Source organism: Thalassophryne amazonica, chromosome 19, assembly GCF_902500255.1.
Source record: "Thalassophryne amazonica chromosome 19, fThaAma1.1, whole genome shotgun sequence".
Taxonomy (NCBI): Eukaryota; Metazoa; Chordata; class Actinopteri; order Batrachoidiformes; family Batrachoididae; genus Thalassophryne; species Thalassophryne amazonica.
Window position 1 is genome coordinate 46870303 of NC_047121.1, and position 13777 is coordinate 46884079.

Sequence of the window (13777 nt, forward strand, 5' to 3'; positions counted from 1 at the left end):
TCTGTCTCTCCAGATGTCACCACGCTCTTCGTGGTCGTCACCCAGTCTATTCCTGGTTGTCACTGGTTTCCCAGGTTGTCTCAGTTTTGCAAACATCCCCTGATGCACTAACTTGGACACATCATCAGTGTTGTTTCCTGGAGTCACTTGGTGTTTCGGGTCTCACAACAGACACCCTCATCCAGGCGACCCAACCGGGGCTGATCAAACCCCGGCCTGTGTCCAAGTGGCATTCTTCTCCCCCCACCTCTCTCCCCTCTTCAGCCAGAGCCATCTGGACGCTTTCTCCGCAGCCTCTGCATTGCTGTTAATGGCTCTCTTTTGATTGGCACCTGTTATACCTAGTGTGCTGTATATTTGAACATTAAATATCTTGTATTTGTGGTGTATTCAATTGAATATAATTTGAAGAGGATTTGAAAATCGTATTCTGTTTTATTTACATTTTACACAATGTCCTAACTTTATTGGAATTGGGGTTGTATTTGTGCACACATTTTTAGTCACTGGAAAGTGAATTTCATAAGGCGCTTATGGCAGTGCTTGACTCCTTGGAAAGGGTTGAGCTTAGTTAAAAATAACACAATGCTAAAGTACCCTCGGCCGTATGAGCATTGTCTTCTTTATCATTTGCAGTTGTTTAATTGTTATCCCAGTGTTAAAGTGTGTGTATGTATGTATATATATGTATGTATATGTGTATATGTATGTATATGTGTATATGTATGTATATGTGTATATGTATGTATATATGTGTATATGTATATAATTCAGATCCTGTTACCTTATGTACAGTTTGTACATGTTCAATCAAGCCCCTCTATTTTGTCATGTCATAATTTCACAAGGACCACAGTGGAAATAAGAATTTGTGTTTTGTTTCCTCAGTGTATCATTGATACATTCACCTCTGCATGTTTATGTTGTCATTGCACTATGAGCTCAATCAATCATAAACAATATTTTATTTACGTTTTAACAGTGTCTGCAGGAGGCCGTGCGTGTGTGCATAGACAAGCTTTTGTCAAGAGCGGAAGTTAGCTTTGAGTTAGCGGAAGTTAGCGTGCATGCTGACATGTCTTGTGAATCACTCCAGAGGTGTTATCAGGTAACATTAACAACATTTTCAGTTTTAGAAGTGTTTGTTTCTTGCTAGATTTTACATATTGTATGAGAAACATGTTATATTTGCACATAAACAAAGCTGTTTTGGAGCACCAGAGAGAGACCAGCCAGCGACATCACAGTGTCGCGCTACTCTGATTTGCCAAAAGAAAAAAAAAAACCTGATTTGCATGCTCCATAGCATAAAAAATATGACACGGATTGTGAGGTTAGCCATCTTTGAACTTGTCTAAGGTCTGTGCCCCAAGAATGTTCCTGTGAATTTGAAGATTCTGGAAGTAATAGGACTGGACTTATACTAAGCACGGACAGACGGACGGATGCAAAGCCTTCGCAATACCCAATGGCCATATTTGATGGCCTTGGGTAACTCGACATTATTTACTGTATTTCAGTCTCAGAGGAGGCTTTATATCTTTACAAGAAAGCAATACTATCTTTGATGAATCAGTGGTAATTACATGGTGTAGAAATATCTTCCTGTACATTTCACAGTTCATTAAAGATAACATAATGGAGTTAAACGTGTCTCATGGGTGTTAATAAAAGGTCACCATCTTGGTTGCTGTGATTAGGGATGTGTGAGCAGTGCACCAGAGAGCGGCGCCTGTTGTCTGTTGTCGAAGCACAAGTCTGCAGGAAGGCAGATCCGTTATTCTACGGTAAGAGTTCTCCTTTCATGATTCCACTTGAACTTCTGTTCCATAAGCATCCTGATGTAACTCATGAATGTATTCTTTAGTTTTTAGATCCATACGATGGGAGTTCTGAGGATTCTGACGCACCAATGAATGATGTTGGTCTCTGCAGCAGGCGACAAAGGCAGCAGGCGAGAGGTGGAGGAGGAAGTGGTCGCTTATTGGGCCAGAGCAGGCATATTGCCCTTCCGTCTTCACTCCTTCCTGTCCGAGAACTGGCACTAACTGGGACAAGAGACCCCATGGATGTCCAGATGAAATGTGCAAGTGATTCCAAGTTGGCATGTGTCGTTGACAAGCCGCCCCCGCAGAATGATGGATGTAGAGGCATTGAAAGGCAAATGTTGAGTGATTCTCCAATGCACCACCAGTCCATGGATACAGAGGTGCTCCTCCCATTTGTTGATCAAAGCTCAAGCGCTGCTAGTTTGTCCACATGTCAAACACCTGTGCCTCCAACTCTAACTGAATATAATTCGTCCCAGGTCCCAGCCAGTTCCTTGGAGCGATCCCCCAGCCCCTTTGTGCTCAAGAGAAAGCTGGCTCTTCCTGGGACAGAAGAATTGGATGTGGGGCAAAAAAAGAGGCAGTGTGTCAACATGGAGGAAGAACAAAGGGCATGAGAGTCTGCATCTGAAACACATTCTCTTCACATCATCCAGGCCACAGGCCTGTATCAACAAGAACTTCTAGAGCATGGGAAAATGAAGCCTTCTTGTGAAATCTTACAAACCTATACATAATTGTATAGTTGACATTGCACTTTGTTCAGATAATTGTTGGTAAGTTGTATAGACACTTTCTCACTAATAGTTTGGGCACCCCTGATGAGTTCCATGATTTTCCTTTATAAATCATTGGTTGTTTGGATCAGCAATTTCAGTTAAATGTATCATATAGCAGACAAACACAGTGATATTAGAGAAGTGAAATGAAGTTTATAGGATTTACAGAAAGTGTGCAATAATTCTTTAAACAAAAGCAGGCAGGTGCACAAATTTGGGCACCCCAACTGAAAAAAATCCATATTTAGTAGATCCTCCTTTTGCAGAAATAACAGCCTCTAAATACTTAATATAGCTTCCAGTGAGAGTCTCAATTCTAGTTGAAGGTATTTTGGACCATTCTTCTTTACAAAACATCTCCAGGTTTGTTTGTTTCGGAGCATGGACAGCTCGCTTAAAATCACACCACAGATTTTCAGTAATATTCAGGTCTGGCGACTGAGATGGCCATTCTAGAACGTTGTACTTGTTCCTCTGCATTAATGCCTTAGTAGATTTTGAGCAGTGTTTAGGGTCATTGTCTTGTTGTAAGATCCAGCCCCGGTGCAACTTCAACTTTGTCACTGATTTATGTATTGTTAAGAATCTGCTGATATTGACTGGAATCCATGTGACCCTCAACTTTAACAAGATTCCCAGTACCTGCACTGGCCACACAGCCCCACAGCATGATGGAACCGCCTCCAAATTTTACTGTAGGTAGCAAGTGTTTTTCTTGGAATGCTGTGTTCTTTTTCTGCCATGCATACCGCCCCTTATGTCCCAAATAACTCAATTTTAGTTTCATCAATCCACAGCACTTTATTCCAAAATGAAGCTGGCTTTTCCAAATGTGCTTTAGCATACCTCAAGTGACTCTGTTTGTGGCGTGTATGCAGAAAAAGCTTCCTCTGCATTACAGTATCATACAGCATTTCTTTGTGCAAAGTGCGCTGTATAGTTGAACGATGCACAGAGACACTATCTGCAGCAAGATCATGTTGTAGGTCTTTGGAGCAGGTCTGTGGGTTGACTGACTGTTCTCACCATCCTTCACTTAAGTTTATCTGAGATTTTTCTTGGCCTGCCACTTCGGGCCTTAACTAGTACTGTGCCTGTGGTCTTCCATTTCCTCACTATGTTCCCCACAGTGGAAACTGACAGCTGAAATCTGAGATAGCTTTTTGTATCCTTCCTCTAAACCATGATGTTGAACAATCTTTGTTTTCAGGTCATTTGAGAGGTGTTTAAAGGCTCCCATGTTGCCACTCATTAGAAGAGATGCAAAGAGTGGAAACATTTGCAAATGGTCACCTTAAGTGCCCTTTCTCATGATTTGATTCACTTGTGTAAGGAGGTCAAGGGTCATTGAGCTTACTAAACCAATTTTGTGTTCCAATAATTAGTGCTAAATGTATTCAAATAATTAAAATGACAAGGGTGCCCAAATTTATGCACCTGCCTAATTTTGTTTAAATAATTATTAAACACGTTCTGTAAATACTAGAAACTTCATTCCACTTCTCAAATATCAGTGTGTTCGTCTGCTATATGATATATTTAACTGAAATTTCTGATCCAGACAAGCAGTGATTTATAAAGGAAAATCATGAAAATTATCAGGAGTGCCCAAACCTTTGCATACAACTGTATAATGTACTGCATTGATTACCTCAAGTATTTTTTAAGCACTTCTCACTTCAGTTACCACTGTACCCTGGGTCTCCACGAAAATCTAATGCACAATGTATGCAGCAAAAAAAAAAAAAAAAAAAAAGGGGTGGGGGGGGGTCTTACTTTGTCAGCAGCAGAGCTCAAACGCAACCTCTTTTTAAGTGAGTATCGATTATTCGCAAAATATGGTGTTTCTTTGGATTTTGTGGAAAGCTGAAAAGATATGGTTCAAATGCGAAGCTATTAATTTAAAGGTTTTGTGCATTCATTAAGTTACACAAGTATTCATTTGCCTTGTTTTAGAAATGCATGAGTGGTTTTGACTGGAGTATGCATACATTTATACGAGGTTGCTACAGCAGGTCCATCTGACTTCAGCTGTAAAATAAGTCACTGTTCTCAAGGTTAGCAGTTTAATTTATCCATGCAGTTTGTACTCTGTCAGCATATACATATATATATAAAATTTAATTCAGCATATAATGTTACATACTCAACAACAACAAAAAAATTAATGAAACACTTTTGCTTTCATTTCTGTTCATGAGTTGAAGTAAAAGAGCTACATGATCTGCAGTTGTGAGTCTGGTTGGAGGGAGCATGCACACATTTTCAGAAGTCCCTGTGGAACAATCATCTAGATGTGCAGATCTGGGCAAACATTAAGCGCTTACTAAGAGTGTTTTTTTTTCTTCTACAAATTTGTGAAAAAAATTCAAGCGGTGCCTTTTGTGTGCGTAGATCCAATCTTAGTTCTTTTACCTAAATTCATGGGGGGAAAAATGGGAAAGAAAACAAATGCTACCCCCCCCAAATGTACTTTGCTGATGTGTGCACTTTACACCAATTTTTATCTGGACTCTAATACGAAGGCCCGACAGGTTGCCTTGTCAGTCTAACTGGAGTTTGTACCCAAAGGCGCTGAAAATGACTTCCCAACATGCACTCTCCCAGACCCCGAGTGTACATGTGAGCATATATGTGTGTGTGTGCGTGCGCTCATGTGGCAGCCCACACAAAGAAAGCCTGAGAAATGCTGATCAAGCCTTGTAATTGATCAGCAGTAATTGATTTTTTTTTTTTGTAAAAATGTGTTTTTTAACTTTTATACTGAAACTTTTCTATTGGCTGATAATTTGTTTATTCTGTATGTGTGGTGGAATGCTGAAATTCATACGTAACCTTGGCCAGGACGCTCTTGTAAAAGAGATTTTTAATCTCAATGAGACTTTTTTCCTGGTTAAATAAAGGTAGTAATAATAATAATAATACGCACCACCAGTGCTTCATTTAAAACTAAATTATCAATTAAAACGGTATCCAAAAGAAGAAATGTGTATATGCAGTCATTGCACGACTTATATTCCACTTTATTAAATCATTGTACGTGCGCACGAGCAAGGTTGGGTAGGATTACTTTGAAAGAATACATGTGGATTACATGTATGTACAGTAGTGTTCAGAATAATAGTGCTATGTGATTAAAAAGATTAATCCAGGTTTTGCGTATATTTCTTATCGTTACATGGGAAACAAGGTACCAGTAGATTCTCACAAATCCAACAAGACCAAGCATTCATGATATGCACACTCTTAAGGCTATGAAATTGGGCTATTAGTAAAAAAAAAAAAATAGAAAAGGGGGTGTTCATAATAATAGTATTGTGGCATTCAGTCAATGAGTTTGTCAATTTTGTGGAACAAACAGGTGTGAATCAGGTGTCCCCTATTTAAGGATGAAGCCAGCACCTGTTGAACATGTTCTCTTTGAAAGCCTGAGGAAAATGGGACGTTCAAGACATTGTTCATAAGAACTGCGTTATTTGATTAAAAAGTTGATTGGAGAGGGGGAAAATTATACGCAGGTGCAAAAAATTATAGGCTGTTCATCTACAATGATCTCCAATGCTTTAAAATGGACAAAAAAAACAGAGACACGTGGAAGAAAATGGAAAACCATCAAAATGGATAGAAGAATAACCAGAATGGCAAAGGCTCACCCACTGATCAGCTCCAGGATGATCAAAGACAGTTTGGAGTTACCTGTAAGTGCTGTGACAGAAGACACCTGTGTGAAGCTAATTTATGTGCAAGAATCCCCGGCAAAGTCCCTCTGTTAAATAAAAGGCATGTGCAGAAGAGGTTACAATTTGCCAAAGAACACATCAACTGGCTTAAAGAGAAATGGAGGAATATTTTGTGGACTGATGAGAGTAAAATTGTTGTTTTTGGGTCCAAGGGCCGCAGACAGTTTGTGAGACAACCCCAACATCTGAATTCAAGCCACAGTTCAAAGTGAAGACAGTGAAGCATGGTGGTGCAAGCATCATTATATGGGCATGTTTCTCCTACTATGGGGTTGGGCCTATATATCACATACCAGGTATCATGGATCAGTTTGGATAAGTCAAAATACTTGAAGAGGTCATGTTGCCTTATGCTGAAGAGGACCTGCCCTTGAAATGGGTGTTTCAACAAGACAATGACCCCAAGCACACTAGTAAATGAGCAAAATCTTGGTTTCAAACCAACAAAATTAATGTTTTGGAGTGGCCTGCCCAATCCCCGGACCTACATCCAATTGAGAACTTGTGGGGTGACATCAAAAAAGCTGTTTCTGAAGCAAAACCAAAAAATGTGAATGAATTGTGGAATGTTGTTAAAGAATCTTGGAGTGGAATAACAGCTGAAAGGTGCCACAATTTGGTTGACTCCACGCCTCGCAGATGTGAAGAAATCATGAAAAACTGTGGTTATACAACTAAATACTAGTTTAGTGATTTACAGGATTGCTAAAAAAGCAGTTTGAACATAATAGTTTTGAAGCATCAACAGCAGATGCTACTATTATTGTGAACACCCCCTTTTCTACTTTTTTTTTTTTTTTTTTTTTTACTAATAGCCCAATTTCATAGCCTTAAGAGTGTGCATATCATGAATGCTTGGTCTTGTTGGATTTATGAGAATCTACTTAATCTACTGGTAGCTTGTTTCCCATGTAACAATAAGAAATATACTCAAAACCTGGATTAATCTTTTTAGTCACATAGCACTACTATTATTCTGAACACTACTGTATGTCCATACATTTGGATTACTTGTAATCTGATTACTTTTGGATTCCTACCCAACCTTGCGCACTTGTTTCCTGTTCACTCATATCTTTAGCCTTGAATGGATGTTGGCAATCATTTGTAGAGAAGCTTAAATCTTCGACTGGACTGGGTTGCGTGACGTGAGGACGTTTCACTTCAAATCACAGAAGCTTCCTCAGCTAAAATTCTTGCTCTGGTAGTCTGACTTCTGTCTTGACTCTTGTAGAGAAGAATAAACCAGAAGCCAACAAAAGCTGGAGTTTTTAACCTAACCAGACCCCTCCTCCCGAGACGCCGACTGCTATAGGCTAGTGACTAAACAATAGCTCTAATTAGCACCTATTGTGCTCTAGTTAGCACTCTCCTAATGATGGGATGGAAGCCTCCCCTGATGGCTCCCTTGACGACTCTCCTGATGACATGAATGACTCATTACCATGAACAAAAGACTGAAACTGCTTTGACCTGAGTACCCCATTGTAAACGGGACAAAGCGTGTCTGAGACCCGGTTAAGGCTGTGTTTCAACTGTTTTACAAAGAATGCTTCCTTGACACCTCTCTCAAACCATTTCTTCTCTTTGGCTAAGATTTTAACTTCCTTGTTCTCAAACGTGTGGTTAGTGTCTTTCAGGTGGAGATGAAGGTCCACTGGCGACCTCTCTGCGGTGCTGGTATAGCCTCTTGTTTAAAGGTTGCTTAGTCTCACCTATGTAGTGTTCATTACAGTTTTCCTGACATCTGATATAATACACTACATTGCTCTGTTTGTAACTAGGGATCCTGTCCTTAGGGTGAACTAATTTCTGTCTCAAGGTGTTAACCGGTTTAAAGTAAACTGGTATTTTGTGCTGTCTGAAGATCCTCTGTAGTTTTTCCCCTACTCCCGCTAAATAAGGGAGAGACACTCTTCTTCTTGTCTATCTGGTCTCTTTGTTTTCTGGGACTTCTGCACTTTGTCCAGGGACCATCGTGGGTACCCACATACTGTGAGGGCTTTCCGTACAAGTTGTTGTTCTTTAGCCCTTCCCTCTGCAGTTGTGGGCACCTGTAAGGCTCTGTGTTGAAGAGTCCTGATCACCTCGAGCTTGTGTTCAAGGGGGTGGTTTGAGCCAAAGAGCAGATATTGGTCCGTGTGAGTGAGTTTTCTGTAAACCTCTGTCTGGAGCTGCCTGTTCTCTCCAATCGTAACATCACAGTCCAAGAAGGCTAAATGGTTGTTTCTGGCATCCTCACGTGTGAACTTGATATTGGAATCCACCGAATTGATGTGTTCTGTAAAGTCCTCGACCTCCTGTTGCTTGATTTTAACCCATGTGTCCCATGTGAGACTAAGCAACCTTTAAACAAGAGGCTATACCAGCACCGCAGAGAGGTCACCAGTGGACCTCAGTCTGCAGTTCATCTCCACCTGAAAGACACTAACCACACGTTTGAGGACAAGGAAGTTAAAATCTTAGCCAGACAGAAGAAATGGTTTGAGAGAGGTGTCAAGGAAGCATTCTTTGTAAAACAGTTGAAACCCAGCCTTAACCGGGGGGCGGGTCTCAGACACGCTTTGTCCCCTGTTTACAATGGGGTACTCAGGTCAAAGCAGTTTCAGTCTTTTGTTCATGGTAATGAGTCATTCACATCATCAGGAGAGTCGTCAAGGGAGCCATCAGGGGAGGCTTCCATCCCATCGTCAGGAGAGTGCTAACTAGAGCACAATAGGTGCTAATTAGAGCTATTGTTAAGTCACTAGCCTATAGCAGTCGGCCTCTCGGTAGGAGGGGTCCGGTTAGGTTAAAAACTCCAGCTTTTGTTGGCTTCTGGTTTATTCTTCTCTACAAGAGTCAAGACAGAAGTCAGACTACCAGAGCAAGAATTTTAGCTGAGGAAGCTTCTGTGATTTGAAGCGAAACGTCCTCACGTCAAGCAACCCAGTCCAGTCGAAGATTCAAGCTTCTCTACTATGGAAACCACCTGGACAACTGAGAGCCTACACAGAAACGTGGCAATCATTTCTAAATAAAACCTCTGTGGTGCTCTAAAGCTGGTTCTGCTCCTTCTCAGCTCATGGAGAAGAATGCAGCAATGAAAAATGTGTAAAAGTGTCATTTCACTAAATGTGAACAGCCATCAGAAGTGCATAAAAGGAATGCTTTTCTTTTGGGAGTCTCAGTTCTGGAGTGTTGAACAAAAGAACAGTCGCTAAAAGGGAAAAAGTGATGAGGCAATCAATGCATGGCTGCAACTATTAATAGTAGCCACAACAACAGGTGATATAACTAAGCACACACAATTTACAATTCTTTTTCTGAAACAGTAAATTAGATATGTTAATAGTTGTGTGTGTGAACAGCTATACTCGTCATCATGGCAGTCCCTCAATGGCAAGGAAGATTGTCTCGTAATTGATTTCTGGATGGAATGTCTACATCCAGGGTCGATCTAAGATGCCTGGGTGTGGGTTTGTTTAACATGGGAATGTAGTTGCATGTGGACAAACATCCAGTCCTTGACAGATCCTTAGCCTTGCCCAATGGCTGGGAAATCCCAGACGAACAGGGTCTAAGGCCCTGCTGCAGCCTTCATCCACTTCACAGCCGTTGGGTTACAAGCCATCACGTCTTCCACCATTGAGGACTTCTTTCGCCAGAGCCTCGTTAGCCTTCTCATGTTCGGGGTTTTGGGTGTGCCTTCACAGCTACCGGAGCGGCCACTGAGCACACAAGGTCCCCACCATATTTCACCCCAAAAGAAAATCCTCTACTTGATCTGTTACACTTGTCACGTGGACAAGGGGTTGGATTTTTGACACCCTGCAGATATACAAATTCATGCGAGGGAGGGAACAAATGCATTGTTTATTTTTCATTTAGTTGCAAAACAGTACCATTGGCACAAGGCAGCCTTTCTCAGTGATTCGAAGACCATTGGTGTTCTGTGAGTCTGCCGTTTTTGGCTGCAACCCATTAGGGGTCGCCACAGCAGGTCAGCTGTTTCCATCTCACCCTGTTCTCTGCATCTTTCTCTGTTGCACCAAGCACCTGTATGTCCTCCCTCACCACATCCATAAACCTCCTCTTTGACCTCCCTCTTCTCGCCTCCTGGCTCTATCCTCAGCATCCTTCTTCCGATGTACTCTCGGTCCCTCCTCTGCACGTCCAAACCATTTCAATCTTGCCCCTCTGACTTTGTCTCCAAACCGTCCAACCTGTGATGTCCCTCTGATGTCCCCAATTCCAATGGAGTTGGGACATTGTGTGAAATGTAAATAAAAACAGAATACAGTGATTTGCAAATTCTCTTCAACCTATATTCAATTGAATACACCACAAAGACAAGCTATTTAATGTTCAAACTGATAAACTTTGTTTTTGTGCAAATATTTGCTTTTTGAAATGGATGCTGCAACACGTTTCAAAAAAGCTGGGACAGGCGCAACAAAAGACTGGTAAAGTTGATGAATGCTGAAAGAACACCTGTTTGGAATATTCAGCAGGTGAATAGGCTAATTGGAAACAGGTGAGTGTCATGATTGGGTATAAAACGAGCATCCCCAAAAGGCGCAGCTGTTCACAAGCACAGATGGGGCGAGGATCACCAACTTGTGAACAACTGCGTGGAAAAAAAATAGTCCAACAGTTTAAGAACAATGTTTCTCAACATTCAATTGCAAGGAATTTAGGGATTCTATCATCTACAGTCCATAATATAATCAGAAAATTCAGAGAATCTGGAGAACTTTCTACACGTTAGTGGCAAGGCAAAAAACACAACATCGAATGCCCGTGACCTTCGATCCCTCAGGCGGCACTGCATTAAAAACCGACATCATTGTGTAAAGGATCTTACCACGTGGGCTCAGGAACACTTCAGAAAACCATTGTCAGTTAACACAGTTCGTCGCTACATCTACAGGTGCAAGTTGAAACTCTACCATGAAAAGCGAAAGCCACACATCAACAACATCCACAAACGCCGCTGCCTTCTCTGGGCCCGAGCTCATTTGAAATGGAAAAGTGTGCTGTGCTCTGATGAGTCCATGTTTCAAATTGTTTTTGGAACTCATGGATGTTGTGTCCTCCGGACAAAAGAGGAAAAAGACCATCCAGATTGTTACCAGCGTAAAGTTCAAAAGTCAGCATCTGTGATGGCATGTGGGTGTGTTAGTGCCCATGGCATGGGCAACTTACACATCTGTGATGGCACTATCAATGCTGAAAGGTACATCCAGGTTTTGGAGCAACACATGCTGCCATCCAAGCAACATCTTTTTTTTAGGGATGTCCCTGCTTATTTCAGCAAGACAATGCCAAGCCACACTGTGCATGTGTTACAACAGCGTGGCTTCGTAGTAAAAGAGTGCGGGTACTAGACTGGCCTGCCTGCAGTCCAGACCTGTCGCCCATTGAAAATGTGTGGCGCATTATGAAGCGCAAAACACAACAGAGACCCCGGACTGTTGAACAACGTAAGTTGTACATCAAGCAAGAATGGGAAAGAATTCCAACTGCAAGCTTCAATGATTAGTGTCCTCAGTTTCCAAATGCTTATTGAGTGTTAGAAGGAAAGGTGATGTAACACAGCGGTAAACATACCACTGTCCCAACTTTTTTGAAACATGTTGCAGGCATCCATTTCAAAATGAGCAAATATTTGCACAAAAACAGTTAAGTTTATCAGTTTGAACATTAAATATCTTGTCTTTGTGGTGGATTTAATTGAATATAGGTTGAAGAGAATTTGCAAATCACTGTATTCTGTTTTTATTTACATTTCACACAATGTCCCAACTTCATTGGAATTGGGGTTGTATATGTACTTTAATTATCAAGTCAAGTCGTATGTAAACTATTATTATTGGATATTTGGGAAGTTTGGTGTCCACAAGTTTTTTTTTATTTTTTTATTGGTCAAGTGGTCCTTGGCTTGAAAAAGTTTGAAAAATAGTGGCATAAGGGTTTCCCCTTTGTTCTCATCAGTCACCAAACAGTCTCAAGAAGTCTCTGGCAATTTGACAATAACATTTTTTAATTATTTGTTAAGCCAGAATATGAACAGTGCAGAAGTGCTACATCAGTCACAAATATAAATCAATTTAACAAACCACACTAAAGTTGTCATTCCAGCAAGCTTTATTCCATCTTAAAAATCAAGGGTTTGCTTTACTGTCAACTTTCCTGCTCCCATTTCAATTTCTATTCAAACATATTTGACACTGACTACATTTTTATTTTAGTTTATCACAACATTTGAGTTTAGAGAAAGTATGAGCTCACAAAGCACTTCATGACAGCATCTTAAAACTCATCTGAAGAGTCACATCTTACCCAATAATACCCAATTTACAATTAAGTGTCATTTTTTTGCAGTGAAGTTAATTGCAACATTTTTTTATCTGAACAGTTTTACTTTGTAAGGTAGCACGGTACAGTTGGAAGCAGTACTGTTTTTTTTTTCCCTTTCATTTTGTTTTTAATCTTCAAAATAAGACTTAAATACTACATTATGAAGCCCACATTAAACCTGACCTTTTACGTGTTCTTCCTTTCATCCACGAGCGGCATTTAAGTGTTATAATTTCAACACCGTTCAACAAGTCTGAATATAATTTGCCTAAAACTGAAGTAGACAGTCTTTCTACAAGCTCATTTAACTTCAACACTAATATGTGGTGACGACTAATGTAACAATATCAGAGCCTAAATATATAAATATATGAACCAACTGACAACATTCATTAAGATCATCCAGGACCACTTCCAAAAACACCAAGAATGGCTACGTGCATATTAGCACACCATAAATGTTTAAGTATATTTTAGATCGGAATGAAAGACTACAAACTACTTTCCAATTAATGGTTGGTAAAGTTATTGAGCGTTACATGACTTAGTCAAATATAGTCTGATCTTCATGAATAATTCATCTACTCTGTGCACAGCACAGCGACACCGCGCTCGTAGAAGCTATGTGGGTCTTCCTTGGTGGCGATGTCGAAGTCAACAGTGAAGATGAGTTCTGACCTGGTGAAGTTCAGGTACACGGGCAGAGTCACCTGCAACAACGACAAAATAAAAAGGTGACCGGGGGGTACAGAAATCCACCTCAAAGCTGAATTTAATGCACCAGTTCTAAAGAGGGCGTGCATGTGACAATTCCTCGCACCATGTGTCTCTTCTCTGCGTTGCTCTGTTTGATCCAGCGGAGCTGAGTCAGAGGCAGCTCTGTGGAGATGGATGTGGACAGAGACAGCTTGTTGTTGGTGCATGTTGCTCCCTGCAGTTTCAGACCTGCAGGTGAACAGTTATTACAATCAATATCACAGAGTGTTTTTACATGACTCCACAAATACACAATGCACGAGAACATTTTGCTTTAACAATTCATTTGCATGTTCTGTAACATTAATGCCATTAAGTTCCTAATTAATCC

The 13777-nt window shown here is 40.7% G+C and overlaps 1 protein-coding gene across 1 annotated transcript in view; it reads right to left on the minus strand.

The window, feature by feature from the left end:
- Positions 1 to 12462: 12462 nt before the first annotated feature.
- Positions 12463 to 13777, minus strand: part of dync1h1 (dynein, cytoplasmic 1, heavy chain 1) — a 45852-nt gene continuing 44537 nt past the window's right edge. The window contains exons 77-78 of the mRNA XM_034195187.1: positions 13511 to 13635; positions 12463 to 13400 (exon numbers count right to left, since the gene is read on the minus strand). Of these exons, the coding sequence (XP_034051078.1) occupies positions 13272 to 13400; positions 13511 to 13635 (254 nt within the window). The 3' untranslated portion in view covers positions 12463 to 13271. The remainder of the gene's footprint in view (positions 13401 to 13510; positions 13636 to 13777) is intronic.